Source organism: Oculina patagonica, chromosome 5, assembly GCF_052425735.1.
Source record: "Oculina patagonica isolate OP01 chromosome 5, crgOcupat, whole genome shotgun sequence".
Classification (NCBI taxonomy): domain Eukaryota; kingdom Metazoa; phylum Cnidaria; class Anthozoa; order Scleractinia; family Oculinidae; genus Oculina; species Oculina patagonica.
Window position 1 is genome coordinate 9,144,324 of NC_135762.1, and position 25,522 is coordinate 9,169,845.

Sequence of the window (25,522 nt, forward strand, 5' to 3'; positions counted from 1 at the left end):
GTTTGTTCTTACCCAGGTCCCACTCTTTGCTATAACACCAACAAAGTCGCAGCGATGCCGTCGGAAGGTAAAACGAAGCACTGATATTTTTGCTATAAACAACCCTCAGACAACTACTAACTACTCTCAAAGTATCAACAGAACCTTTTTGAAACTGTGCTGTTTTATTTTCAGGCGTGGAAGTGTTCTCAAATCCGTTAGCGCCGCCGTCTTCGTCGGGATCCTTCAGCGGCCATCATGGCCATGGCGGCGGGTACGTGGATTTATCTACGTTTACACTTGCGTTTAGCTAGTTTTTTCATGGTTTCCTTGTTTATTATTTTTTAACTCGCTCTTGTATGCAATTTTTTTTTATCCTCGACTTTGCTGTATTCAAAATGAAATGTAGTTTTACTTAACATATGTTATGCAGAAAGGCCGTTTTCGCGCGGTAGATAGAAGTCGCAGACCAGCTAAATTCCTCCAAAAAAAGTTTAACTTCGACAGGATTACCAAAAACTTACGTTAAGATACGTAGGAATTGAAAAAATTAATAGGCAAGGGAACTGGAGTTTTATTGAAGCGTGAATTTTCTTACTTTACTAGAGTACCAGCATTGACAAATGAAGATTTTCGTAAGCTTTTGATGACCCCTCGGTCTGGCGTGCCATCTGTTGCTCCACCGTCAGCAAAGTCTTCATCAAGTCACAGCAGTAAGAGCGTGCCAAGCAGTATTCATTCTCATCGCAGCAGCAGGTGGGCTGTGTTTAATATGTTTTTTATATGAAAGAGTGGTGAACAAAGTAATAATAAATTTAAAGGATGCATGTACCACTGCCACCCTTATAAGTCTTAATAAAAAGAGCCTTACTAAAGAAGCGACTGACACTAGAAAGCTGCATAGATGCCAAGTTTATTGGTTGCTATGGAGTAAGAAATTGACTTGCCTCAAAGGAGCATTAGTGAGACCAAGAGGGGGAAACTTCTAGGGGGTCTGGGGGTATACTCCCCCAGAAATTTTTTTTTTTAAATGTACGTTGCAGAGAAGCAATTTCCTTCATTATGGGCAATCGTTTTTAAACTCTTCCCTACTCGATTAGCGTTCATCTTTACCAAAGTACAGCTGAAAGTATATCACTTTATTTAAATTATTAAGACTTTTTCCTCAAGTTGTAGTTTTTTTAAAAAAAGCGTGATATTTTGTCTGAATGGCGTGGTTGCGTGAGATTGGGTCAAAAGAGTGAGTCTCACGCCAAAAGCGTGAGACTTGGCATCTATGAAGCTGGTATACACAAACTTAGAACAAATGCCTCTCAACACATGTCAACAACTACCGGCACCTGGCAAACAACTTATTCTTCAATATGAACAACTGAAACAAAACCAATAAACAGACCTCAAACAGAACAACTTAATATGACTAACAATAGACCGACTGAAACCAGTGTTCTCTTTATCAGGCGGTAACCGGTAAAATAAATTTACCGCTTGTAACACAACTCTTTACCGCCTAGAATCGCTAAGATATCTTGTAAATTCAACAGGTAAATAACAAAGTAACACCACTCGTTTCACCTTCGTAGTCATGATTGAAAATATAAAATAACAGATTGAAAATAAACAGCGACAAATGCAATATTCATTTACGAATTTGTGCTAGTATTCAATATTCTTTATTTCCCTTCGCTTTCCGAATCTCTGAGGGCTGGTATCGAGGAAAGAGCAAGTTTTGCAGGTGTTTCTCACTTCGCGGCAAGTGCACATCTGTTGTTGCACATTTTCCACGATCGATTCCACAATGAAGCGGCAGCAATCCTTGCTGTCCTTTCACTTTGTCCATTGAAAATAAAAACAATCACAAAGGCAAAGAGGTAAAAATAATTCCAGAAGTGAGAAATATTACTTACATATAATAGTTCAGTTTTCAAAAACATGCAAAATGCAGAAAATAGTTGATTGCTTTGTTGACCGTAGCTGACGCGTGGTGAAGACAAAGGCAGCTTTCGATGTCAAATTCTTCTCATAAGTTCGTAAGTGTTTAAAACAAAATCCAGATGACAGGTTAAAAGAAGCACTCAGAATACAACTTTGTAACAATGCTGTCGTGAATGCTGAGTATTCGAAGCAAAGAAAAAAAAGAGCTGCAGCAATTCGTAGCAAAGAGGAAACAGGACTGCCGATTTTTTTTTAAGTAGTGCGTCGTGTAAGCGACAGCAAATGTATCTCCTTAAAACAACAGAAGATTTTATGCAAAAAGAGGTCTGCAAGGCCATAATAACGTTGTCATGAAATAAAATTTGACCAGCATTTGGACAGCATTCTGTTTCATGTAGGTAGACTAGAAAACGGCTGGGATTTACCGGAATTTCTTTACCGGTTTAAAAAGTTTTCTTACCTGCTGTGCTGGAAACTAGGCAGAACACTGACTGAAACTGACCAGTTACTGTTGACAAACTTTACGCGAGTCTTACAGCCAATTACATCAGGACTAAACTGACCAATCAGCTTCTATGGACCAGACTTACAAACATGTATAACATCATTGACTGACAACAACATTTCACTTGACTCTGAACATGGCCTCCGCTTACGTTACTCACCCTCACACGTACATTTTTAACAAGAGCTATGTTTGTGGAGGCGCGGTTGCCTAATGGTTAGTGTGCCGGACTCCGGATCAAGCGGTCCGAGTTCGAGCCCCGGCCGGGGTCACTTGTGTTGTGTTCTTGGGCAAGACACTTTACTCTCATAGTGCCTCTCTCCACCCAGGTGTATAAATGGGTACCGGCGAATCTACTGCTGGGGGGAACTCTGCAATGGACTAGCATCCCATTCAGGGGGGAGTAGAAATATTCCTAGCCGCTTAATGCTATGGAAACTGGGATAAGCTCCGGCAGTGTGGGCCGCTTGGCTCGTGGCTTCTCCTTTCCTTTCCTTTATGTACATGTTAAGGGAAAGAAAGTGTGTTATTAATATGTTGTGATTTACTCAGGGATGATGAAGACGACGATCACGAAGGTGATGATGATGATCCCTTGTCAAGAAGAAGGAAGAAAAAGAAGTTAGTGAACATAACTACCTTATTCTCACTTAATTTCGCGAGTACTAAATTTCGCGATTTTCACGATTTTGAAAAAAATCGCGAAATTTAATACTCGCGAAATATAGGACACGCGAAGTTCTAAATCACGAAATTTAAATCGTACTGATAATATAAAAAAATAATGAAACTCGGTGTGTTTTATCATAGTTATATTATAACATGTCTGAGCTTCATTTTTAGATTTTTTTGTTTAATTTTGTCCATTATATTAGTTATCTCCCACTCTATCAGTCGAACTGTTCTCTGTCGCCAGATTCCTTAAAATCTCGCTCTTGCAGTCGTAGATGAACCTATTAGGGATTTAGACTGTTGAATACCTTATGTTTTGTTATGTGTATATTGTTTTGTTTGCTGTTTTTACGATGACTTTCATATTAATTATGTTGTTACAGTTTCGAGGTCAAAGCTTCATATTGAAGAATAGATAAAAAATCGCGAAATTTAATACACTCCAATTGTACCTTCCTCTCAAAATTGCGAAATTAAGTACTCGCGAAATATGGCTCTTGATTTTTCGCGAAATTAAGTACTCGCGAAATTTAGTGAGAATAAGGTACTACAATTGACTGTTGATTGAAGGCTGTGAGGTTTTCAAAAAACTTTCCTTTAGGCTCTATGGCTATACCGGTACATGTATGTATTGGTAGGATGGATCTGTTGTCCATTTATAATTTATTGCTAGTAGGATTGGTTGGACCGATTTTCTTGCCTTGAGATTGAAGTACAGAGCATGTTTAATTAGAAAACTGCAAAGTCCATTTGAGCTTATTTTACTCAGTCAATCTTATTGTTCTACATGTGTTATTAACCATCTTTTCTTAGGTCAGGTCTCTGGGTAAATTAGTAGCTTCATGGCTGATAACTCTTAATTTGTTAGGAAACACTTACTGATATACTGGCAAGATCTTGTTAGACAAATGTACTGTAAAATTCCACTTAAAGACCCCTTCCCTCCCTGTAGTGTTGCTATACTCCCATTTACCTATAGACAAAAATATACATCCAATTATAAACCCTTTTGATAAAAACCCAATCAACACTGCTGTAGCTCATTTCAAAACTTTTTTAGTTATTCCGTTTAAAAGCTCCCCCAGATGTAAGCCCAAATCACTGTCAGACACTAATGCATATGAGCAGACCATTTTTTGAAGGCATTTATTTGCAGATCACATGGTGGGCTCTTATCCAGTCAGAAGGAAGAAAAAAAAAATGCATCAAATGATAAAAATGTATAATTATTATTCATTTTATACACTTGCAGAGCAGATCTTTACCTTAATTCTAACTATTTTTGTTCTCACAAGATATTATGCAAAACTCAAGAAGATGGAAGAAGAAAGAGAACAAGAGCTTGCAAGTAAATACAGAGATCGAGTAAGTTACGAATAATTGAAACTTTATAGTAGGTTGAACGGAAATGTTTGTATTTACAAATGAAAAAGACTCTGAACAGTGCTTGAATGCAATCATCATACGTGAATTTTTCGTCAGAAGAAATTGGGCCTTTTATACTGTAAATAAACAAATTTCAATGTAGGATTTTCACAGTTGTTGAAGCCCCTTCTTTCATTAATAGCCTGTGCTGGCTTGTCTATGTTTTGTTGCCAGTTGTAATAGCAGTTACATGTAAATGCTATTACTGTAAATAGTAACATTGGGCTTTACACTTTAATTAACAGTCATATAATTTATCTAATTTTCAGGCAAGGGAGCGACGGGATGGTGAAAATCCTGATTATCAGTCAACAGACACCCTGAGTGCAACAGCAAACTACAGAGCAGTTGGTCCTACAGCGGAAGCTACGTAAGACAAATAAATCTTGATTTAGTCTTAAAATAAACCATGCACATTGACTTACTGTTAATTTATTTAATACTGTGAATTAGAAGTGGACACAGGGCTCAAATAAAACAGATTTTACCTCAGTCACATGTCGTTCCTGACCGGTCAAAATATTCAAAATAGCACTTTTAAACTACCACTTGTTTCTGCTGTTTGTTATAAAGACTTTGTTTTTGTGGAATAACCCCCCCCCCCCCCTGCTATTTCTTCCCTGCAGTTTTTATGAACAGATCGCTTCTAAGATGTGATAGTGACAAGTCAGTGAAAAAGTTTTTAGAATTTTAGTTTATGTTTAAAGATATATTGGTATTGACCAATGTTATTTATTTTTGTGGTCATCAGTTATCATTTTAAAAGCCAGGTATGTGACTGGTCAAAATGACCAGCAAGCCGAAACTTTGTCTAGATAAATTGTCATGAATCTTGACCAGACATTGTCCGCTGACCAGCCAGTATTTTGGGCCCTAGGAAATCATTCATGTCTTGTGTGTCAAGTTCCTCCTTTAATTTTGAGTCTTTTCTGTTTGAATTGCTTTGTAGGAACACTGCAGCTGAGAGACGTCGCCAAGCTATTCAGGAGAGTAAGTTTCTTGGTGGTGACATGGAGCACACTCATCTTGTGAAAGGCCTGGACTTTGCCTTGCTACAGAAGGTAATGATAGAATATACCATTTACACTTTGTAATAATGCTGATCATAAACCCCCCGGGGGGGGGGGGGTACTCAAAAAAGTTTTATACGGGGAGGCTCCGCCCCAAGTTCTAACCCCTTACCCTTTTATATACCATTTTGACAGAAATTGTACCCCTTTCTTATACCTTAAACTGAAAAAGGTACCCTTTTCATATACCTAAAAGACGTGGCGTGGACTTAAAACAGGACGTTTTCTTTTAATTTTCATGCAGCGCTTAACCCATTGACTCCTGAAGTTTTACGCGCGCACCCACACCTGAATACCTGGATCTTTAACGGCATTCAACGCAAACGTACGAGTGGAAAAAATAAACCATATGCGCAGTAAATACAGACAAATAATAAGTTTCACTAGACATATCGAATAACCAATTTATGACTTAAAAAGATTATCAGCCTTCTTGAAATGATCCTAAACCAAAGTTAAAAAGACAGCGATAAACATGACACATCACTTGAGAAAGGCTTAAGATCGTTAAATTCTGGCGTGTTGTACCAGCACTAGTTAGTTAGTCACATGATGCATTGCAATCTTCACTTCAAATATCACAGTTTCAGTCACCTTGTGGTCAGTTCAACAGAGTTTAGTGAAGCAGGGATGCAGCTAAGAAAACACTAAGCCAGCTCATCAACAAGCCCAGCTGGCTTTTCTGGCCTTGGCAGCTCTAAATGTTTACCCAAGTCTTTGTTTTATGTGAAATTTCAGCTGGATTTAAGTTCTATTTCAGCCGGTTAAATTAGCCGGCAGCCTGCCCTTAGCGACATCCCTGGGTGAAGTGACAGTAAAAGTTTTGCCCCTCCCACCTACCATGGTGGTACGCAGTCGATCACTGCTGTATCGTATCTTACATTCAACAGGCCAGTTGCCCTGGCAGTCGCGGGTATCTTCAGAGCTTCCAGTGTCAGGGCATTGTATAGAGTGAGAATGTTTTACTATTTTTTTTTCAGAGGCTATTAAGGGTTAATGCATTATTGAGTTGATATATGATGTGTGAGCACTGTATTTAATCTACTATTTCTATTCAGGTTCGTAGTGAAATCGCAGAAGAAAATGAAGAAGACGAGGAGCTGAATGCTCTTAAGAAAACAAAACATAAACAAAAGGACAAGTATGTACAGTGTTATTGGGCTCTCAGAATGTAAAAGCCTTCTTCAACAAACTTGTTATAAGCTCCGCAATAATAGTTCAGTGGATAAATAAATTAAACCCATGAATTTGCAATACCAGTTTATCCAATCTGTATTTTAGACCTATCATTTCAAGGTCCTCCAACCCTCTTCGTTGAAATGTGCTGTACTTTAAACTTTAAAAACCATAGTGCACATTTTACTGTAATTCATCATCATCATCATCGCTTTGTTTACCCTCAGATTTGAAGAATAGCTTATACAGCTAATATCTTCGAGCATTTCACAGTAAGCACAGTACAAGGGGCAAAGACCAGACCACAACACCGGGAACTCCATGCCCTACTCTTTACGATGAGTGTGCGGGTTCTTTTACGTCCCCTGCTGACCATAACACTGAAGATGCAGGAGACGCGGCCTACGGTTTATCGTCCTTATCCGAGAAGACTAGAATATCTAACCATTTGCAGCTGTTGTTGCAAAGGAGCAAATTCTCCTCAGTTATTTTAAGACCCTGAGTGTTGGTCCGGTCTGGGACTCGAACCCGAGACCTCCCGCACTGTAGTCCGTCGCTCTACCAACTGAGCTAACCGGTCGGCGGTTACCAGTATGACATTGCTCTTCTGAAGTAACACAACTCAAATAGGCACAACAACATACCGGTACTCTATGAACTAGCACCCCACCCAAGGGAGAGGGGAGTAATTATTTTCCAAGACCCTTTATGCTGCAGAAGCCAGGATAAGCTCTGGTTGTTTGAGCGACTTTGTAGAATTTTTCCTGAGTGTGTGTTTTTGTTTTTCGACAGGGAAGAAAACGATAATGAAGATGAGGTTGAGTTAACAACAAAACTAGGTAATTGTTTTTTTTTTTCTCAGTAGAAGTCCTCCTTATAGCTGCCTACTTTGCAGCCACGTTTAAGGGCCAAACAAAAGTTCAGTCAAGAAAGAAATAAAAGTATTAAGAACGCCTCCACGTTAATGTAGCCCTAGGGGCACTAGGTACAAAAATATAAGTCTAAGATCAATAATTGGTTAATTTTTTATTTTTTAACAATTTTTTTCTTCCCAAAGCCTGAAACCGGACAAAATCGAACACAAAAGTAGGGTAAATTCGGAGGCTTCTACAATCGAAAATAAAGTTTGTCATTAAAAACTAATTGCATATCGTCTTTGTACTTCCATTCTAATATCTTTAGAGATAATTAGATCGCAATTTGATAAGAAGACAAATATTTTACAAAATTTTGAAAGTCGGTACCTTGTAACTAGTGTCCCTAGGGCTTTATTCAGGCCAAGTTTGAAGGAATTTCATTTTTGGCTATTTCCAAGTGTAGTTGACATTAACGCGAAGGCGTTCTTAAAGAATTGCAAATATTGTATTTGGCAAATTCCATCAAACACTGCTTCAGGTCTGAAATGGCGTCCACATTTTAAAAATCAGGTCTGAAAGAGATTTTAAAGAATCTTTTTAACTTCATTCATATAATATATGCATCTGAATGCAGGTGATATCTCTAGAAAGATATTGAAAATCACGTGTTTTGGTCTGAAACAGGACAAGGGTTTTGCGACATGGGTGGCACACCTTAGCTCATGTGACTCATGTGACTATGTCTTGGAAAATTTTTAACGTGTTTGATTTGAAATGCGAATTAATGTCCGACCAATTTTCTAATATGTCCGTTCGAAATAAAAGTTTGGAAGGACACATGTCCTTTTAAGTAAGAAAAATTATTTCCAGCACTGTATAAACAGACAAATTTTGCCAATCTGCTAAGTTAACGTTTTTTTTTTCTCAATAGGTCAAAAGATATACAAAGCTTTGTTCAGGAATCGTCCGGCAGAGAGAAATGAACTGTTTCAACCTGGACGAATGGTAACAAGCATTCACTTGTTTTCTTGTTCATTTCCTATTGCTGTCGAAGTTGTTGTTGATTGGTGTATTTATTTATGGGGCCTGTAGTGTTGTATGCTTGTGAATGAGTGTGTAGCTTTAAATTGGGGAAGATTTCAAACAATACAGTCAACTCTCTCTTTAAGATGGACACCTTCGGTACTGGCCTCAACTGTCCGTCTTAGAGAGGTGTCCGCCTTATAGAGAGTCGAGGCAAAGTGACACCTTATAACTTCTGAGATAATAAAGCTGAATGGGACTAGGTATTCACAGTGAATGCGTATTCCCTTGTTGAAGAAAAAGTTGAGAACTTCCACAAATTGTTTATACTCTTCGTAGAATACTTATGATTTTATGTGGCAGTGAAATGCTCTCAAGCTTGGGACAGCCTACATGTAGATTGATAAAGAAGCCATATGTGTTCAGTAGTTCCATTGCCAGTTAACAACATAGAGAGTAAAACTAAACACATCCAGTTTATTTCTATCTATTGAGCTTGTGATGATGACTTCTAATGTTTCTTTTTTGCCAATACAGGCTTATGTGTTTGATGTAGAAGATGAGTATGCTGAAAGCGATATTCCCACAACCCTCATAAGGAGTAAAGCTGATTGTCCTGGAATTGAAGTAAGTTTTTTCTTATGGGTTTTCTTTTCGTGGGTCTATCTAAGAAAATTGGCTCTTTGAGTGAACGTCAATGTCTTTAATTGAAATCTTTGTAAAGTCATGAAGATATCATCAGGTGCAAGTTGCACTGTATCTCTAGGTCCTTTCTAGCACAACGTCACAAAGAACCTGATGACGTAATTAGAGGTTATAAGAGGTTTCTCTGTGGTGGTGTTTCAAGTTTTTTCTTCTCCTTTCTTTTTGAGTGAAATTTTATGGTGTTTGTACCAGTAGTTTGAATGTTGGTTAAAAAAGAGGATCCATATGGAATAAGTTTAACAATGCATGTTATGTAAGGTTAAGCCTGCATTTGAGCCTAGTGGCCCATCAGACCAGAGCTTATCCTGGTTTCCGTAGCATGAAGCGGCAAGTAGTATTTCTACTCCACCCTGGATGGGATGCTAGTCCATAGCAGGGTTACCCCCAGCAGTAAATTTGCCAGTACCCATTTATACACCTGGATGGAGAGAGGCACTGCATGAGTTAAGTGTCTTGCCCAAGAATACAACGCAGTGCCCTGGCCAGGGCTTGGACCAGGACTGTTTGATCCGGAGTCCAGCACGCTAACCATAAGGCCACAGTGCCTCCCACATGTATGTTATGTAGTTGTCTTTATTTTGAAGTTGACAAGCTGTACCTAATGTACAAGATTGATCACACAAGGAAAATGTAGGTTACAACACTTCTTTTAAAAATTTTTTGTGACATTTTTTTTCTCTCCAGACTCAAGCAACACTAACTACGAATGACATTGTGATCAACAAATTGACTCAAATTTTGTTGTACTTGCGTCAAGGCACCAGGGGAGGAAAGAAAGTTAAGAAAAAGGATAAAGGTATCAATATAATTACTGTCTCACCTTCTGCATCACAATGACCCAACATGTTATGTAATTTGTGATAGTCTTAGATTAGCATTAATTACTGTTTTGCCGGCACGGACCAGAGGGTTGGGTGCGAGTTTGCGGTGTGCAATGTATAGTGGGATTTGAGTTTGTAATAGGTGGCCGTTAGGAAGGTGAGACATTCTACGGTCAGCCTTCGCCACGTTTTGGTCAATGTTTGGTCTTATTTTTATTTCCTTTGTCATCCGTGGATGCAGGCTTACGCTTCGTTTTGTTTAAATATTTAGTTCTCCTATTATAATTGTATCACTGTAAGATCATATATTTCGAAAAGTATTTGTTTACAATATGTTAGATTAGAATACCCTAAAACCCCAAGGGTTGCGCCACTGCCTTGGTCGGGGGCACACGTTCCCCGTTTTCTCCACTTGCTGGTTTTTAGGGGTTTTCGTGTCCGGCTCTGGTGCATTAAGTTTTCTAACACTATTCATAGTTTGTAATTTCTTGTATTATCCATTGAGATTGAATAAACGGGACAGTGGCTCGGCTGGCCAACGCACCCAATTTATAACTGAGATCTATGTGTGTCCGGATGTGTAGTGGAGGCAAAACTATTTATATGATTGTGCTCTATGGTGCCACTCAGCATGTGTCAATATAAGAGTTAAAAGAAAAACCTGGAAAGTCCTGGAATTTTATTGTGGTACTTTCCAGGACTGGAAGTCCTGGAAAAAGACTAACAGTCCTGGAAAGTTCTGGAAATCTGTTAAACTCAAGTAACAACTAAATTCTCAGAACTAACATGATAAGAAATGTATGACAGACAGTAAGGAGAGATAATATTGAGATCTTGGAATTGAAAGGGTTAATGTAAATTTTGGAGTCCTGGAAAAATTAATTTGAGTCCTTGAAAAGTCATGGAAAAGTCCTGGAAAATTGTTTGTGGAAAAGGGTACAAACCCTGTATATTACATGTACCATTTACCAGAACAAAGGTAAATACCAATTGTACCAAAGTTTAAATTGGGCTAAAACAAATACATAATATCAGGGACCTGGCCAATATGGCTAAGAAAACATTAAGCCAGCTTATTAACAAGCCCAACTGGCTTTTCTGGCCTTGGCGGTGACTAGAAGTTTACCCAAGTCTTTGTTTTTGTGTGGAAGTTCAGCCGCATTTGAGTTCTTTTTCAGTCAGTGAAATTAATAATAAGTTATCCTAACAACAGTTTTTGATTTTCTTAGTGAAAGAGAAAGAAAAGAACAACAAGCAAGGACAAAAGATACGCCATGCAGGAGCTGATGACAGGTAGGAAAAAATAAGAAAGTAGATTCTTCAGCAAAACTCCTGACAGTGAGCATTTTTTGACCTTGCGATTGCTGGATCTAATAAAATTAATTTGATCTGGAGGATTTCGCTTTTCAATTCTTGCAGTATTTTTGGAGATGTTGGGGAGTATGATCCCACTACAAGTACAAAAGAATATGAAAAGAAAGAAAAGGCTAAAGAAAGAGACAGAAAGAAATCCAGGAATTCCTCAAGCTACTTTGAGAAATCTGAAGGCAGGGAGGATGAGGTAAGTACGGTAATGAGGAGGGTTGGGAGGGTATTTTTTTTTTTAAAGAAAAAATTTTTTAAAAAAAATTATTTTGTTTTTTCACGGTAATACACATTGTCAATCAATTTTGTCAAAAGTAAATAATGTTGACATTTCAGATTTTTGGTAAATTAAATACACATTAAAAAAAATATAAGCTGCTGGATCACAAAAATGCTTAGCCTCATTATTTTAGAAATGAATTAGGTAGAATGAGAAATGCTGTACAGAAACAAGCCCTAGCGGTAATCAAGAATTTCCCCAGCTGTACTGCATTAAATTCTTCCAACTTTAACAAGTGTTTCTTTGGTTCTGTACAAACACTTTATTTTCCTGAGAAAATTCACAGGAAACTGCTTTTGTATGCTGTAGCCAATGCCGAGTGTGCATACAAGTTTGTATAATTATTAGTATCAAAAAACCTATAAGGGTTAGAAACGTGTAACTCCCTATGATTCGCATTGTACAAAGCGTTTGCACATTCGTTTACACTAAGTACCATATTTGGAAAATCATGAGAAACATTTAACCAATCAAAATTACTATATTTGGATTAAATTCACAGCGCGCGCTAGCTCGCGCTCGATGGCGTAATCTTGTTTTTGAACAAGCTTGGTTGAATAAAGTTAAATTTGGTTAAATTCTCCTGTTTCATCTTCTTGAAGTAGTCTAAAGAATACGCTGTGATACACTTAATGTATTTCTTTAGCTTCTGTAAGAAATTTACGGCGTTTAGGTCGAAATTCAAGCAACTTACCGCAAAACCAAAAATTTGTTGGGTGTGTCTACGTGTTAAAGCATTCACGTACAAATTCTTCTTTTCCAAATATGGTACTTAGCAAAATGAATATTCAAACTCTGTGCGCGCGCGTTACACTTTTCAACCCTTATGGGTTTCTGTTAGTATATAATGTAGGTTATAAAAGTGGAGCCATTTTTTAACTGCTAAATTTAAGTTTAAGACTTCGTTTAACTGGGAAATAATTATCTTACCGGTAAATAGTTAAACGTTATTATTATCAGGTGTATATTTTTATGAATTAACTTGTTTTATTGATTTGTTTAACTTGTTCAATAATGAAACATTTCTTTTTCGCTTTCAGGCACAATTTAGTAAAAAAGGTGAGATACATGAAGTAACTGAACATGACTGTACTTGTGTCATTCTGGAAATGACTGTAACATTTTTTGTTAAAATAACTAACTTCAACTTTATGGTTTACATTGACTTTTCTTAATAGCTGACTCAGAGCTTCACATCACCGCTTAGTTCAGCTGTCACCATGTAAAAACTTTCAGATTGCAGTATTTTTAAAAGTATGATAGTCAAACCTGTTATATTCAAGGATGGTATTTCTTACTTTTATTTACTAGATGTTTCAGCTGAAGAGTTTGCTAAGTCTGTCGCACAAACTTTTGGCAAAAAGGTATGTTTGAGGTTTTCACTGTATATTAATTATTTTGCACAGTATTTTTTTTTAGTTTTATTTCAAATTGTATTTTTGTAATTTTATTCAGCAGGAAGTAGAAGAGAGAGCTGCCTGGGATTCAGTTGATCCAAAGTATCCTTTGATATAAACCTGTCATTCAGGCTTGATCTTTTTCCTTTATGTCAGACCATTAACATGAAAACTGTCAACCCTTCTAGCCAGGTCAACCTGGTTCTCGAAAAGGGTTACCTGGCAAGGAAGTTGACCTGTGTTGGAAGATTTTTTTCATGTTAATGCTAAAAGAAGATTGACTGTTGTGGTGTTGTGATTCAACCTGGGTTAGAAGACAACCCAGGGTTGTGTAAAGAGGCCATAAGAAATGAATTCATAGCGATAATTGACAAAAATAACTAAGGAATATTATTACAGGTTTGGGACAGGTCACCGACAAAACGAAAAAAACAAGAAGCCAAGAGCTTAAAACTGCTACAGTTAAACCTCTCCTTACAGACACCTATATTATACAGACACCTCCTAATTATGGGCAGTTAACCTGGTCAACAAGTGACAAAAATAAACTCTACCTCTGTAATACAAACACCACCATATTAGGGCCTGTTTACAAGCAGTTAGGGTAACCCTAGGTGCTAGGGTTACGCTAGCAAGAGGGTTAGAAAATAGCCCGGGTTTACAAGCAAAATTCGCAGGTAGGGTAACCCTACTTTTACCCGGGTCAACTTACACCGGTTACGCTTCAGTTAACCTTGTAAAATTTTGTCGTTAGAAACTGTTATTCGAAAATAATTCCGTTCCAGTGCAAAAATACGACAAATTGTGAATGAACACGATGTTTCTTGGTCACAATTCGCTGTTTTTGTCGGTATTTTTAAACATATTTAGCTTTTTGGAGCCAAAATAAAGTTGTCCCGGGTAGGCGAGTTATCCCTAGCAGAGCGTTTACAAGGCGCTAGGGTTACCTTAGCAGCTAGGGTAACCCTAGCACTCAGCTAGGGTTGTCCTAGCTGCTAGGGAAACCCTAGCGCATGTAGACACGTCGATGAAAAAAAGAAGAAATGTGGGAGCGCTAGGATAACCCTAGGTGCTAGGGTTACCCGCCTGCTTGTAAACAGGCCCTTACTAACGGTAACTGTGAAGAACAGCTCCCGCTAACCGACTGTCGGTCCAATGTCGGCTGTCAGGTTGCCAACAGACTACCGACAGGCCACCGACAGCCCACCGACAGGTTACCGACAGTTTCCCAAAACAGACATTTTACTGTAAAACTGAGCAGTAAACACAGAAGTAAACCCGACGCAGAAAACGATTAAAACAGATAAGACTTATAAACATTGTCAGTATTTCATTGTACTACGGTACTAACTACAAAACAAATCGACTCCTCGCCAAGATTTTCTTTTATACAAACTTCAATCTCTTATAAATATATCACCTACGTAACTTGTATTAAAGTGGTTCGACTGTATTAATAATATTATTTATTTTGGTCACAATAACATTATTTTGAAGACAAGGAAGTATGGTTCACCCTTGGATTACTTATGGTTCACATAAAGGTATAAGTCCTAAAATCAGTTCTGTGTTGCCTTAGTGAATTTTTATTTGTCTGCACTTGGTGATAGTTGTTGTAACTTAACTGTTTGAAGACGAAGGAAAAAGGATCGACACTCTCGTAAAGTCAAAGATGTCAATTATGTTCCAGACAGCTATTCAGAGTGTTATCCAGGGTAAGGTTACACTTAATGTTCAGGGCTGCAACCTGCAAAATTAATAGTTCGAGTGTATCGAATTTATGAGTTCGAGTTAGAAATTTCGAGTTTGAGTTAGACATTTCGAGTTTGGGTTATGGGGTAACATTTTCCCAGATGGTCACGCATAGTGTCACCCTTATCACCAAATGAAAGCTAACCGTAAGCAAATAGGAGTGGAACTAACCGCAAGCAAATAGGAATGGAATTAACCGCAAGCAAACCAGAGTGGAGCTTACCCCAAGCAACTCGAACTCGATATATTTTAACTCAAACTCGAAATTCAAACTCGAAATGGAACTCAACTCGAAATTCTAACTCGAACTCGAACTCATGAAATGGACAGGCCCGCAAATAACAGTCAGTCATTGAACATTGGCCGACCAAAATTTACTTATGTCCGATGAAATCCCAAACTTGTGTGGTCGGACATGATGTCCCGACAATTTTTTGATCATAAATCATTTTACTGCAACAATGAATAAAAATCTGCCATGAGTAAAATGTAACAGAAGTGCAAACAGATTTCAAGAAAAGTAATAGCTTCGTAATTTTAAGGAAATAAAATTCAACCTTTGTTTTTGGTGATGTCCGACCACAATAATTTTGTTTTGCCCGACCAAGATGGTGTCTAAGTAAGACATATGTCGTTTCGAGTAAAAAAAAATTATTTGCAGTCCTGAGGTTCTTCTGGGTTAAAGTGATTAATGTCAACATTCTACCCAGGGCTCGAGACTAACTTTTTAACTCATTGGTTTATTGGCTAGTGACATGTCAGGGCTTGAGACTAACTTTTTAACTCACAGGTTTACTGGCTAGTGACATGTCAGATTTTACTAGCCAAAAGTAATTTTTCACTAGTCAGGTATATTGATTTCTATCAAGAACAGTTGACTTTTCCGAGTTTTTCACTAGCCAAATGGCTAGTAGGAATGCTTAACCTGGTAGTCAAAACCTATTTGATAATGGAAGATTTTGAAATACATTTCAGAATAAATATAGTTATGTTTACTTAGTTTTTTCCACGCCTCATTTATTGTAATTTAGTTTCACACTTTCTTTTCTATAAATATCGTTCTGTACCATGTAAAATTTGCATTTGATAATGGTGACATGTCGTCGCCGAAACGTCATGTACTTTTAGCATTAATATTTGGCTATTTGGCTACCGTTAGTCTCGAGCCCTGTGTGTCAGATTTTACTAGCAAAAAGTAATTTTTCACTAGTTAGATAAATTGATTTCTTTGAAGAACTGTTGACTTTCCCACGTTTTTTACTAGCCAAAGTGGCTAGTAGGAATGCTAAACCTGGTAGCCAAAACCTAAATTTTAGTAGTCTTTGGCTGGTTGGCTAGCGTTAGTCTCGAGCCCTGCTACCTAGACAATACTGTCAGTAAAAAGACTGATGTCTTCAATAGCTCCACTGTTGAAATGGAGGAATTCCCTTTTCTAAAAACCCCAGCTTTGTCATTCTTAGGTCTACACAGTAGGGACCTTCAGGCTAGAAACTTTCCCCTTATTTTACAGTGCAGTTTTGTCATAATGTTAACCCCTACATTCAGTGTGAAATCCAATCAAGCAAGCCCATCCTGGGTCCCATAGTAAAAATAAAATGAACCCAGTATTAATCATTTGTTTGCAGCTTTCTTTATTTTAGCTATATCATTTTGTTATACTCATCTTTTAACTTAGGCTAAGAAGTTAAACCAAAGAGACCATGAAACTTCAAATTAAAAAAAATATCATGTTTTTGCATTGGAGTTATAATTACAAGCCTAACAGCCTAACAGTTGTTTTAAATTGCTTGTAACAATTATTCATGTCTTTGGTTAGTGCTGTGGACATGCCATATGACAGTGATGAAGAGGCTGATTACAGTAAAATGGATTTGGTAGGTTGAAATTTGTTTTCAAGTCGTAATAATTTTAAAATGTGTGTTATTCATTCAGTGACCTCCTTTAATGTTTTAAAATACATTTATGAGCTGTAAAATTAATCTTCTTACACGTGATAGAGTGCCGTTACAAGAAAGGGGCATACCGGTATCTCAAATTCTGATACAGGTATACACCTACATTCAAATTCAGAATTAAAACACGGTTGTCATGTATCTGACCTTTTAAATGTTAAAAGTAAATTAAAATGTTAAATTTAAATTTAAACATTGTAAAGGTCAGATACAATCATATTTTAATTCTTATTCAAATTCAGATTACTTAGTAAATTAATATTGAAGGGAACTAAAAACATTGCAGTTATACGGGTATATAGAGTTTTTCTTTCCCGGTCTAGTTATCTGTTTTATTGTTTCTGACACCCACTAACTAGGCTCAGTAGCATGAGCTTTGTTGGCTAACCTTGCAGAGAATATAACAAGAGGGGGGAGATCCCCTGTTAAAACAAAATATTAATTTTCTATGGATTTTAGGGAAAATAATTAAATTGAAGATACTCTTGTTTTGGGTACCTGCAGACTTTGTTGAAGCCATTTGTTTTCCATTTAATAATTATTATGTTGTTCATTTTGTAGCACAAATCATCCTGACATTTGTTTGAATTTGTTGCACTTTATTATTTGCAGTATTCATTTGCAAATCGTCACTCCTGTCACTAAGATGTTTGTTTTACCAATGCCACAAACATTGCTAAAAATTAATAATCAAAATTCATCTAGAAAGTGCCCACAGACAACCTTAATCGAGGATTTGCAGTGTAACATTATACAGTCAAACAAACATGGTAGAATGATTTCAAGAATAATTAAAAGCAAAATTTACCTTTGAGCTGAGTAAATCAATTTAATTAACAACTTCAGTTAATATTGGTTCATCATGAAATTATATGTATTATCTTTATTGCATCTACAGCCATTTAGAATAAGAGTTAATTTGACCTGTTTCTTACTTTCCTTACAATGTTCTTATTTCAGTTTTAAACTTTTAAAATTAAAAATTAAAAGTAAAGTAAAAAAATAATGTAAAGGCAAACTTTATTAACTTTTTAATGGTGACAGGATTGTACGGTTGGAACTTTGCGTGGCCGAAAATACTATGCACAATTTGTTAGTACTTTTGGTTTCTTTATTGTTAGTTTTAGTTTTGTGGTGATTACGACTCACTTTGTGTACTTTTAATTTGCAAAGAAATGTTCTTTGATTTCTGTGTTGTTATTTTATTTTAAGTTTCCTTTTATGTTTTATTTGTTTGATTGTTTCTTTTTTTCTTGAACTTAAATTTTTAATTAAAATTAATTTACATAGCAGTAATTAAACCACTATACAGAAACCTTGAATAATAAAATAGGATGGATAAAATTTGTTAAGTTTTAGACGTGTACAGTTGTGTCTCATTAATGTACATAATATAATATTTATAATTTATTATTACTAGTAGTTTAATGAGCAACATTAATTTCGTACTCAACAACTTTTTACCAGAGTTTGCAAACCTTTAAAAATTGATTCCTAAGTGATCATTTAACTTCCCAGTACTAGCCCAAGATTAACAACTAACCAAGGTCCTTCATTGTCACCTACTTTTAATTAACAATCTTCTATGGTGTCATCTTGCCCTTCACTTCAGGGTAACAAGAAGGGTCCAATTAAGCGGTGGGACTTTGAAAATGAAGAGGATTATCACAGCTACATGGAAAACAGAGAAGCTCTCCCAAAGTAAGTCAATAGCAGTCTTTATTCTGACTACACTAACACAAGACATTCAATGTGAAGAGTTTATTGAGGATGCGTCAGTCAGTCATCTGATGCAAAATGTATCCTAATACAGTCATCTGAATGATGCAAAATGCATCCTGATTACAATCTTGAATCTAGCAAAAAACAACAGCTCATTCTAAGAGTATTAAGGTGTGTGCTAGCCAGATACGAAAAACCACTAAAAACCACCCTTTAGAAGTGGCCAAAAAAATGTGGAAACGTATTCCTCATCTAATGCAGCAGCACGAGACCCCAAGGAAAGGGCACAACTAAATTTAATCTAGAGCATTTTTCAATAGACTAGTTACAAAAGTTGAACAAACAACACTTTCAAGAAAAAAGAAAAGCAAGCAAAGACAAGGACTGACAACCTAGAATGACATAAATCTCCCACCAAAACCTATAATCAACCTGCGAACCTCTCAATCCTGTCGTCAGAATAGTAATTTCTGACTAATTCATTCATTCAAACGTCAGAAATTACATTTTAACATGATCAGATGTTATGCCTTATTATGTAAAGTTTGTAATGCTGCCACAAATAATTTCAGTTGTAAGTAATAACTATCATTATTTATTGTCATTGCAGGGCTGCTTTTCAGTTTGGTATCAAGATGTCCGAAGGACGTAAAACACGACGTGCAGGTCCCAAAGATGAGAAGGCTAAACTAGACCGGGACTGGCAGAAAATTAGCCAGGTGGGGCTTGTTATTATTTGACTGTTCATTGAGCAAAGTTAACATACCCTGTGGGTGAAGGTACAGTTTACCTTTAGGACCCTGATTCAGCATAAAATTGGATACCAGGAAGCTTTTCAGTATGACCACACTATCCATGGTCTACAATTGAGACACACCCCTTTTAGACCATAGAAATGATCTTGTCATAAAATGTTTAGAACTGAAGTGGAACATCAAGCAGAAGTGGTGTTTCACTGGAAAATCTGTTGAATGTTATTCTTTGAAAAAATTAAAGGATCTCCCAATGCTACAGTTATTTGTGGCTTTTGGTTGTGAAAGATCATGGACTAATAAAATAAAAATTAGTAAGTATATCTTAATTTTATATTGTTTTCTTGCACATCATATACTTGTAACAGTTATTTCAATCTATTTGACTGTTTTCTCCTTTTTGTTAGATGTTGACCAAAAGAAAAGGAGATGAAGGGTGAGTTTCAGGAAAATGTTTTTTTTTTCTGAAAAAGAAAAATGTTTACAAAAATCATTGTATGATTAAATGTAAAAACTATGTATGTATAATTATGTGGTGCACCTTTAACAACAGATGATCTGGGTTTTGGCTTTAAAAATTAACAGCTTCTCTGTTAAGGGGAATGGTTAGCTAAACTACTGGGTCATGTTAGTGAAGCCTTTTCAGTTTTCTATCACAGTAATATTATTAATGTTGGCAATAATACAAGACGCATGTCATATATCAACCTAGTAAAATGGCCCAGCTCACAATGAGTCTCTCGTAGCTCAGTTGGTTAGAGCGCCCAACCGGTATCTGGGAGGCCATGGGTTCGATCCCGTCGGGGACTCAGATTTTTTCTTTGTCCCACGCACGTGTCATGTTGAATAATTTCTTCACTATCACTCAATACAACTCAAGATTTGTTTTTCTGTGATGATGACTATACTTAGGACACCTTATGATTCTTGACATAAAGTGATTTGTTCAAAATCGAGTCTGAACAGTACAAACAAGTCTTTGCATTCCTTGCTTGCATGATAACGTCAGATGCATTGTAAATAATATGGGCAACCTGACAGAATGGGGGTGACAAGATTACACGGTAACCTATTAGTCCATTTTATTGGTCGTCTTTTGTTGACAAATATGGGCCAATACCTGATACCTAATATTCGATACTGTGATACTGAGAAAATATTGGAAAATAAATTGAAATCATAGACTTCTTTAACTGAAAAATATCAACATTAGCAGTGCTGGGCTGTCCTATATTTGGTCAAACAACTCATGTGACTTACCACTAAGTCAATGACGTCATAGAATCTATATCGATATGGATATTGCAGACATATGCCAGTATCGTATCCATATCTTGTTGATTTGAAAAACTGGTATCAGCCCATCCTTAATATTATTGAGTAACCAACCATAAACATTCACCCTCTGTTCCAAACATTGCTGTTGCACTAATTAAAACCTTTTTGGAAAGAAATTTCAACTTTATAATACTATTATGCATTGATGTATCTCAAAACAATGACTGTCTTTTACTTCATACTATTTCAGGAAAGGAGATTCTGACAGCAAGAGAAGAAAACACTAAGAAGAACCCACAACATCCCTTGTATTTTATTGCACCCTTGACACAACTACTTACATAATATTACTATTTGGCCTCAGTATCTTTTATGTTAAGATCAATATGATAAAACATTTTAATTTCACTTTAATTTCTAAAATCAAACCTTACTGTAACAGTCCTAATTAAATAGTTATTGGAAGTACAAGGGTTAAAGAGTAAAACTTGCAGGGGAAAAAATTAATATCTTGACTATTTGCTTGTAGAAAATTCAAGCGCATTGTAAAATTTTAAGATGGAAGAACACACTCTACAAAGTATTGTATTGCTAACTAAAGGACCAGTATTCTGTTTGCTGTGATAGCTTGTTTCAGATTCTCAGTTTTTTTGACCAGTGGAAAAAATAAAGGAAGAACAGATAACCTGCCATAGGCCTTCCTACCCCCTTCCCTCCCCCGACTTTGTTTTTTGATATCCCTGAACCTGGAACAAGCTTTTTTAGAAGTTATCAAACCAAAAATTGACAGAAAGCATCTTGTGTCACGTAATATAGATGGCATTGTACAAGTGGCTTTTATTTAATTAAAAGTACAACTATAAAACAACAACTGTGTTTTGTTTCCAACTTTTGTCACTTTTAGTATTTTAATAAATAGAACAAGTTTTTTTGTGATTCCATAAAATATTGAATGACCACTAAAGCTCTTGACGATTGTTTTCACAGCAGACACACTTGCAATTTAAAAGCAAAATAATTTTCAATTTTCCAAGAAGGCAATTAAAAATAAACCACTTATCGTGAAATAGCTGGGATTCGTGCTAGTATCTTTCTCGCAGAAATTTATTAGCTATTATTTATGAGAGTATAAAAATTACGTACGACGTTTTTGGTATCACTATGCTTCAACTGATTTTTCGTGTGCATGCGAATAAAAAATGTTGCATTGGCTTTGCTCCTTTGCATTTTTATCCTAAAACAATTTCATACTAAAAATGAATAAAACTATTGCTTGTCTTAATCCATCCCATGATAAAGAATGGCTGATAAAACTATTGCCTGCTGCTCAGGTTTGCTATCAACACCATCACAATACACCATTTTAATAAGTCAAGGGGCCATTTTGAATTTTTATTTTTCCGCTAATGACGTCATTAATAAAATATTCAAAATGACACCTCTGCCTATTATAATGGTAGATACTTTATTTTAATACGTCGAGGCACAAATGAATATTTCATTAACGACATCATTCGCGGAAAGTTTAATATTCAAAATGGCGTCTTGACTTATTAAAATGGTGTATAGGAAAATGATGTGGCTATGATATCAAAGTATGAAGACATGGTAACAGATAACTAACGTGAACACTTTGTGGTCGCTATGGTGCCTGTATAAAAAATTACAGGTCTGACTGCACATTACTAGGCCAAGCCCCTTCTTAGAGCAATTTTCAATTGAGTGTCGTAAAACCAAAACCAAAGTAATTACTCTAGCCAATCACTAAGGACACAGACAATCCAGTGAACCAATCAAAACTTAAAGCAAATACATGTAACTGGCACGAAGCACGGGAAAACGTGCGCAAGCGAGTCACGATTGGTTTTGGTTTTACTCCTGATTGGCTGAGAAAGTGGCACGAAATTTTAAAGCCAATCACTAAGCGTAGTAATGCAAAACCAAAGCAAACACAATTTACTTTCGACGCTCAAGTGAAAACCACTGTAATCTGTTTCAATAAATCATTTAACACAGCATTGTTGTAAAAACAAAAATATATCAAAATCTGGCTTCAAAAGGACATATCAAAATAACTTTTTGTTTATAAAAAATATATTGTGAAAGCTAGTTGTACTATCATGGTGAAGAAACAGACCAGCTAGGTTTTGATGAAGGGCCATCAATACTTGTAAAATCAATCACAATCTCACTTGCCTTTGGCTTGAACTGCCTGTGAAAAGAAAACAAAGAAGTTTAAAATGTAAGATATGGTACAAAGAGTTTAGAGGAACGGTTTATGTAAGGGCCTCTTTACATGAGAGCCGAGATGAGTTTCATCCCGGGATGAAAAAATTTTCATTTTACATGAGCGTGTTCATCCCGGGATGCCGGGACGTAAGTCATCCCGCCTGAGTTGAATTGATCTCGCCCGTGCTTACATTACATTATATTTCATCCCGGAAAGACTTTAGATGGCGTTTTTCATCACATTTCATCCCGGTGCTTAGGACAGAGATGAAATCCAAAATCTTGTATCATCACGTAGACAGCAACAAGAAAATGACCAAACACCGAGATAAAGTCATCCCAGGAGAAACTCTCGTAAAGAGGCCCAGAAATGCAGCTGCAGTATTTCTGTTTCCTATGGCTATTTCCCTCCTACAGAAGATGTTTTTGGTTTAATCCTGTCAGTGTTTGAAATCTCTTACACCCTTGACTTCCCCCACTCCCCCTTGGAATTTTGATGACTTTCCTTAGGGACATGTCACATTTAAATACACTTGATTAAAAATTACAGCCACCATTGAGGTGAATACAGTGAAGCAGTATGGGTCTGGGAAAATGTGTTTTTATGATGCAAGTTCATTTTCCTGGGGTTATGTTTCCATCTATTTGACTGTTAGTTACTTTTGCTGGGCTGAAAAAAATCATTCCTACTCGGGACTTCATTTCATGTATATAAAAATGTTTGGTTCCAGAAAATATCAATACCCACCCCATAAAAGGTCATTGGGAATTCCAAAGGATGGTGATGCCGTAAAGTGATTTATGATCAAAAAATAATTGTGCGGACATTATGTCCGACCACACTTGTGATTTCGTCTGACATGAGCAAATTTTGGGCACCAATGTTCGATGACCAACTTTTTTTGCAACCCTGATAGGGTATGGTATGGATATTTTCTGGAGCAACACAAACATAGCCTTAGTTTGTGACCTGTACATTACATTGGCCATATCAAGCAGTCTCCTTGAAGCTTTGCAGTTGGGCAAGTCATGATACTTGTCAGAGTAAAATATTACTTCCTTGATACCTGCTTGGATGATCAGTTTAGAACACTCATTGCAAGGGAACAGGGCTACATAAATGGTACAGCCTTTGATGTCGGCAGAGTTCTTGTTCAGAATGGCATTTAATTCTGCGTGACAAACTAGAAAAATTAAAGAGGTTAGTACCTAAGACGACAACATCTATCTCTTGGTAATTTCTACAGCTCCCCTCCCCTCCCCCCCCCCCCCCCCAATCCACCTCCCACCTCCCACCTATTCGGTGGGGGTCTTATTAGCGACTACGGAGAGTTACCCCATATTCACATTCCCAACAGATCCAATCAGAAGCAAAAGACAGCTCCAGTTGACTCGATCTAAATCGCAGCACAAAGGAATGAAAATTATTAAAAGTGGTCAGCACACCCTTGGTTTCTTGCTGATGTGTGTAACTGGACTTGGTCCCAGACAAAGAAATGACATTTGCACCACCCTATTTCACTCTAGGTATGTTTAAAAGATCCTTTATTCTAGACAATTTCCGTATAAATTTCACTTATCTCAGTCAGAAAGGTTTTGAATCTCTAGGTGCATTGCAGTGTAAGGTGCGTTTCAATGGGTCGGTTTCCATGACAACAGACATGAGATTTTTGCAAGTCCCCAGGGTATAAAGAGCTTTGTCAAATCTATCAATAAATTATGTACATATGTTGATAAAGCAGCTTTTTGGATATAAAGGCTAATGTAAATCTTCTAGTAAACCAATGACGAAAGTACAAATCGATACACAAATATTTCAAATGAGAAAATGTTAAGGCTAATGGCTGTTTTAATGTACAAATGAGAGAAAAATATAGTAAGCATTAGAGTGGATAATTCAACTATTAATATACGCAATACCGGTATATTTTATTCGAGATGTATAGACTCTGTAAAAGTACAGTACCTAAACAAGACAAATAAAATATCTGTATAGTATATGCATTTCAAACATAATTTGCAGTTACGAAAATTCCCGCAGTAGCATTACATGTAAGACTTAGCTTAATTATTAATTATTTTGTTGTTTAACTTTGTAATAATATTAATGTTTACCGTAAGGGTATTTTGTTTCCAGTTCATTTTCCGCATGCCTCGCCCAAGGTAACTCATCATCACTGCATCCATTTGGCATGCCATTATATCCAATCCCTACGATCTTCTTCTCAGGATTCACCACACATGCTCCGACTTGTGAGCTTGGATCTTTGCTTCTCTGTGCAGAAAGAAATGCGACCGCCATAAAATACTCGTCCCAGCTAAGATAATCTGTTCGCTTCGTTAGTCTTTGCTGGAGTTTGTGGAGTGAAGTCTTCTTTTATTGTCCCGGTTAGTAAGCGATGAGTCTTCGTTACAGTCTATTTCTGCGAGTTTAGCCGCTTTTTCGGTCCCTGTATCATCTTGAGCTGAGGTTAGAATTCGCTTTGACATCTTAATAGTTCATCTGAGTTCATAAGGCTGTTCTCGATCGCTTTGAGCAGATAGAGCTTTCTCCTTATTTCTTGACGAATTTTAAACACCAGACCTCAACGGCAAAACCAAGGCTTGGACGTTTGTATTTTCCTTAG

The 25,522-nt window shown here is 36.8% G+C and overlaps 2 protein-coding genes across 3 annotated transcripts; one reads left to right on the forward strand and one right to left on the reverse strand.

Annotated features, from left to right (window-relative positions):
- Positions 1 to 21,537, forward strand: LOC144655384 (protein Red-like). Of its 2 annotated transcripts, none has more exons than XM_078515629.1 (23): positions 1 to 67; positions 175 to 253; positions 586 to 735; positions 2,972 to 3,040; positions 4,387 to 4,456; positions 4,786 to 4,886; positions 5,466 to 5,577; positions 6,645 to 6,727; positions 7,555 to 7,601; positions 8,551 to 8,624; positions 9,180 to 9,269; positions 10,032 to 10,143; positions 11,398 to 11,461; positions 11,588 to 11,729; positions 12,854 to 12,872; positions 13,125 to 13,177; positions 13,269 to 13,312; positions 14,845 to 14,925; positions 16,779 to 16,836; positions 18,527 to 18,615; positions 19,247 to 19,355; positions 19,796 to 19,824; positions 20,917 to 21,537. In XM_078515629.1, the coding sequence occupies exons 1-23, from the start codon at positions 55 to 57 to the stop codon at positions 20,951 to 20,953; spliced, it is 1,725 nt and encodes a 574-aa protein (XP_078371755.1). In that variant the 5' UTR covers positions 1 to 54; the 3' UTR covers positions 20,954 to 21,537. The 2 variants fall into 2 exon arrangements, with proteins under 2 accessions (XP_078371755.1, XP_078371756.1); XM_078515630.1 differs by having other exon boundaries at positions 13,272 to 13,312.
- LOC144654980 (deoxycytidylate deaminase-like) lies at positions 20,959 to 25,391 on the reverse strand (the record flags this gene model as incomplete). Its single annotated transcript, XM_078515208.1, is given in 5 exon segments — positions 20,959 to 22,878; positions 23,866 to 24,079; positions 25,011 to 25,236; positions 25,238 to 25,282; positions 25,284 to 25,391. Coding segments are annotated over 5 exon segments (687 nt in total), but the record flags the coding sequence as incomplete, so codon positions are not given.
- Between the last annotated feature and the right edge of the window lie 131 nt (positions 25,392 to 25,522).

What these genes read in the sequence shown, in the direction of transcription:
- LOC144655384 (XM_078515629.1), top strand. An exon ending in AAACATAAACAAAAGGACAA is followed by an intron (nt 6,728 to 7,554) that starts GTATGTACAGTG and finishes GTTTTTCGACAG; the next exon opens with GGAAGAAAACGATAATGAAG. An exon ending in ACTGGCAGAAAATTAGCCAG is followed by an intron (nt 19,356 to 19,795) that starts GTGGGGCTTGTT and finishes CCTTTTTGTTAG; the next exon opens with ATGTTGACCAAAAGAAAAGG.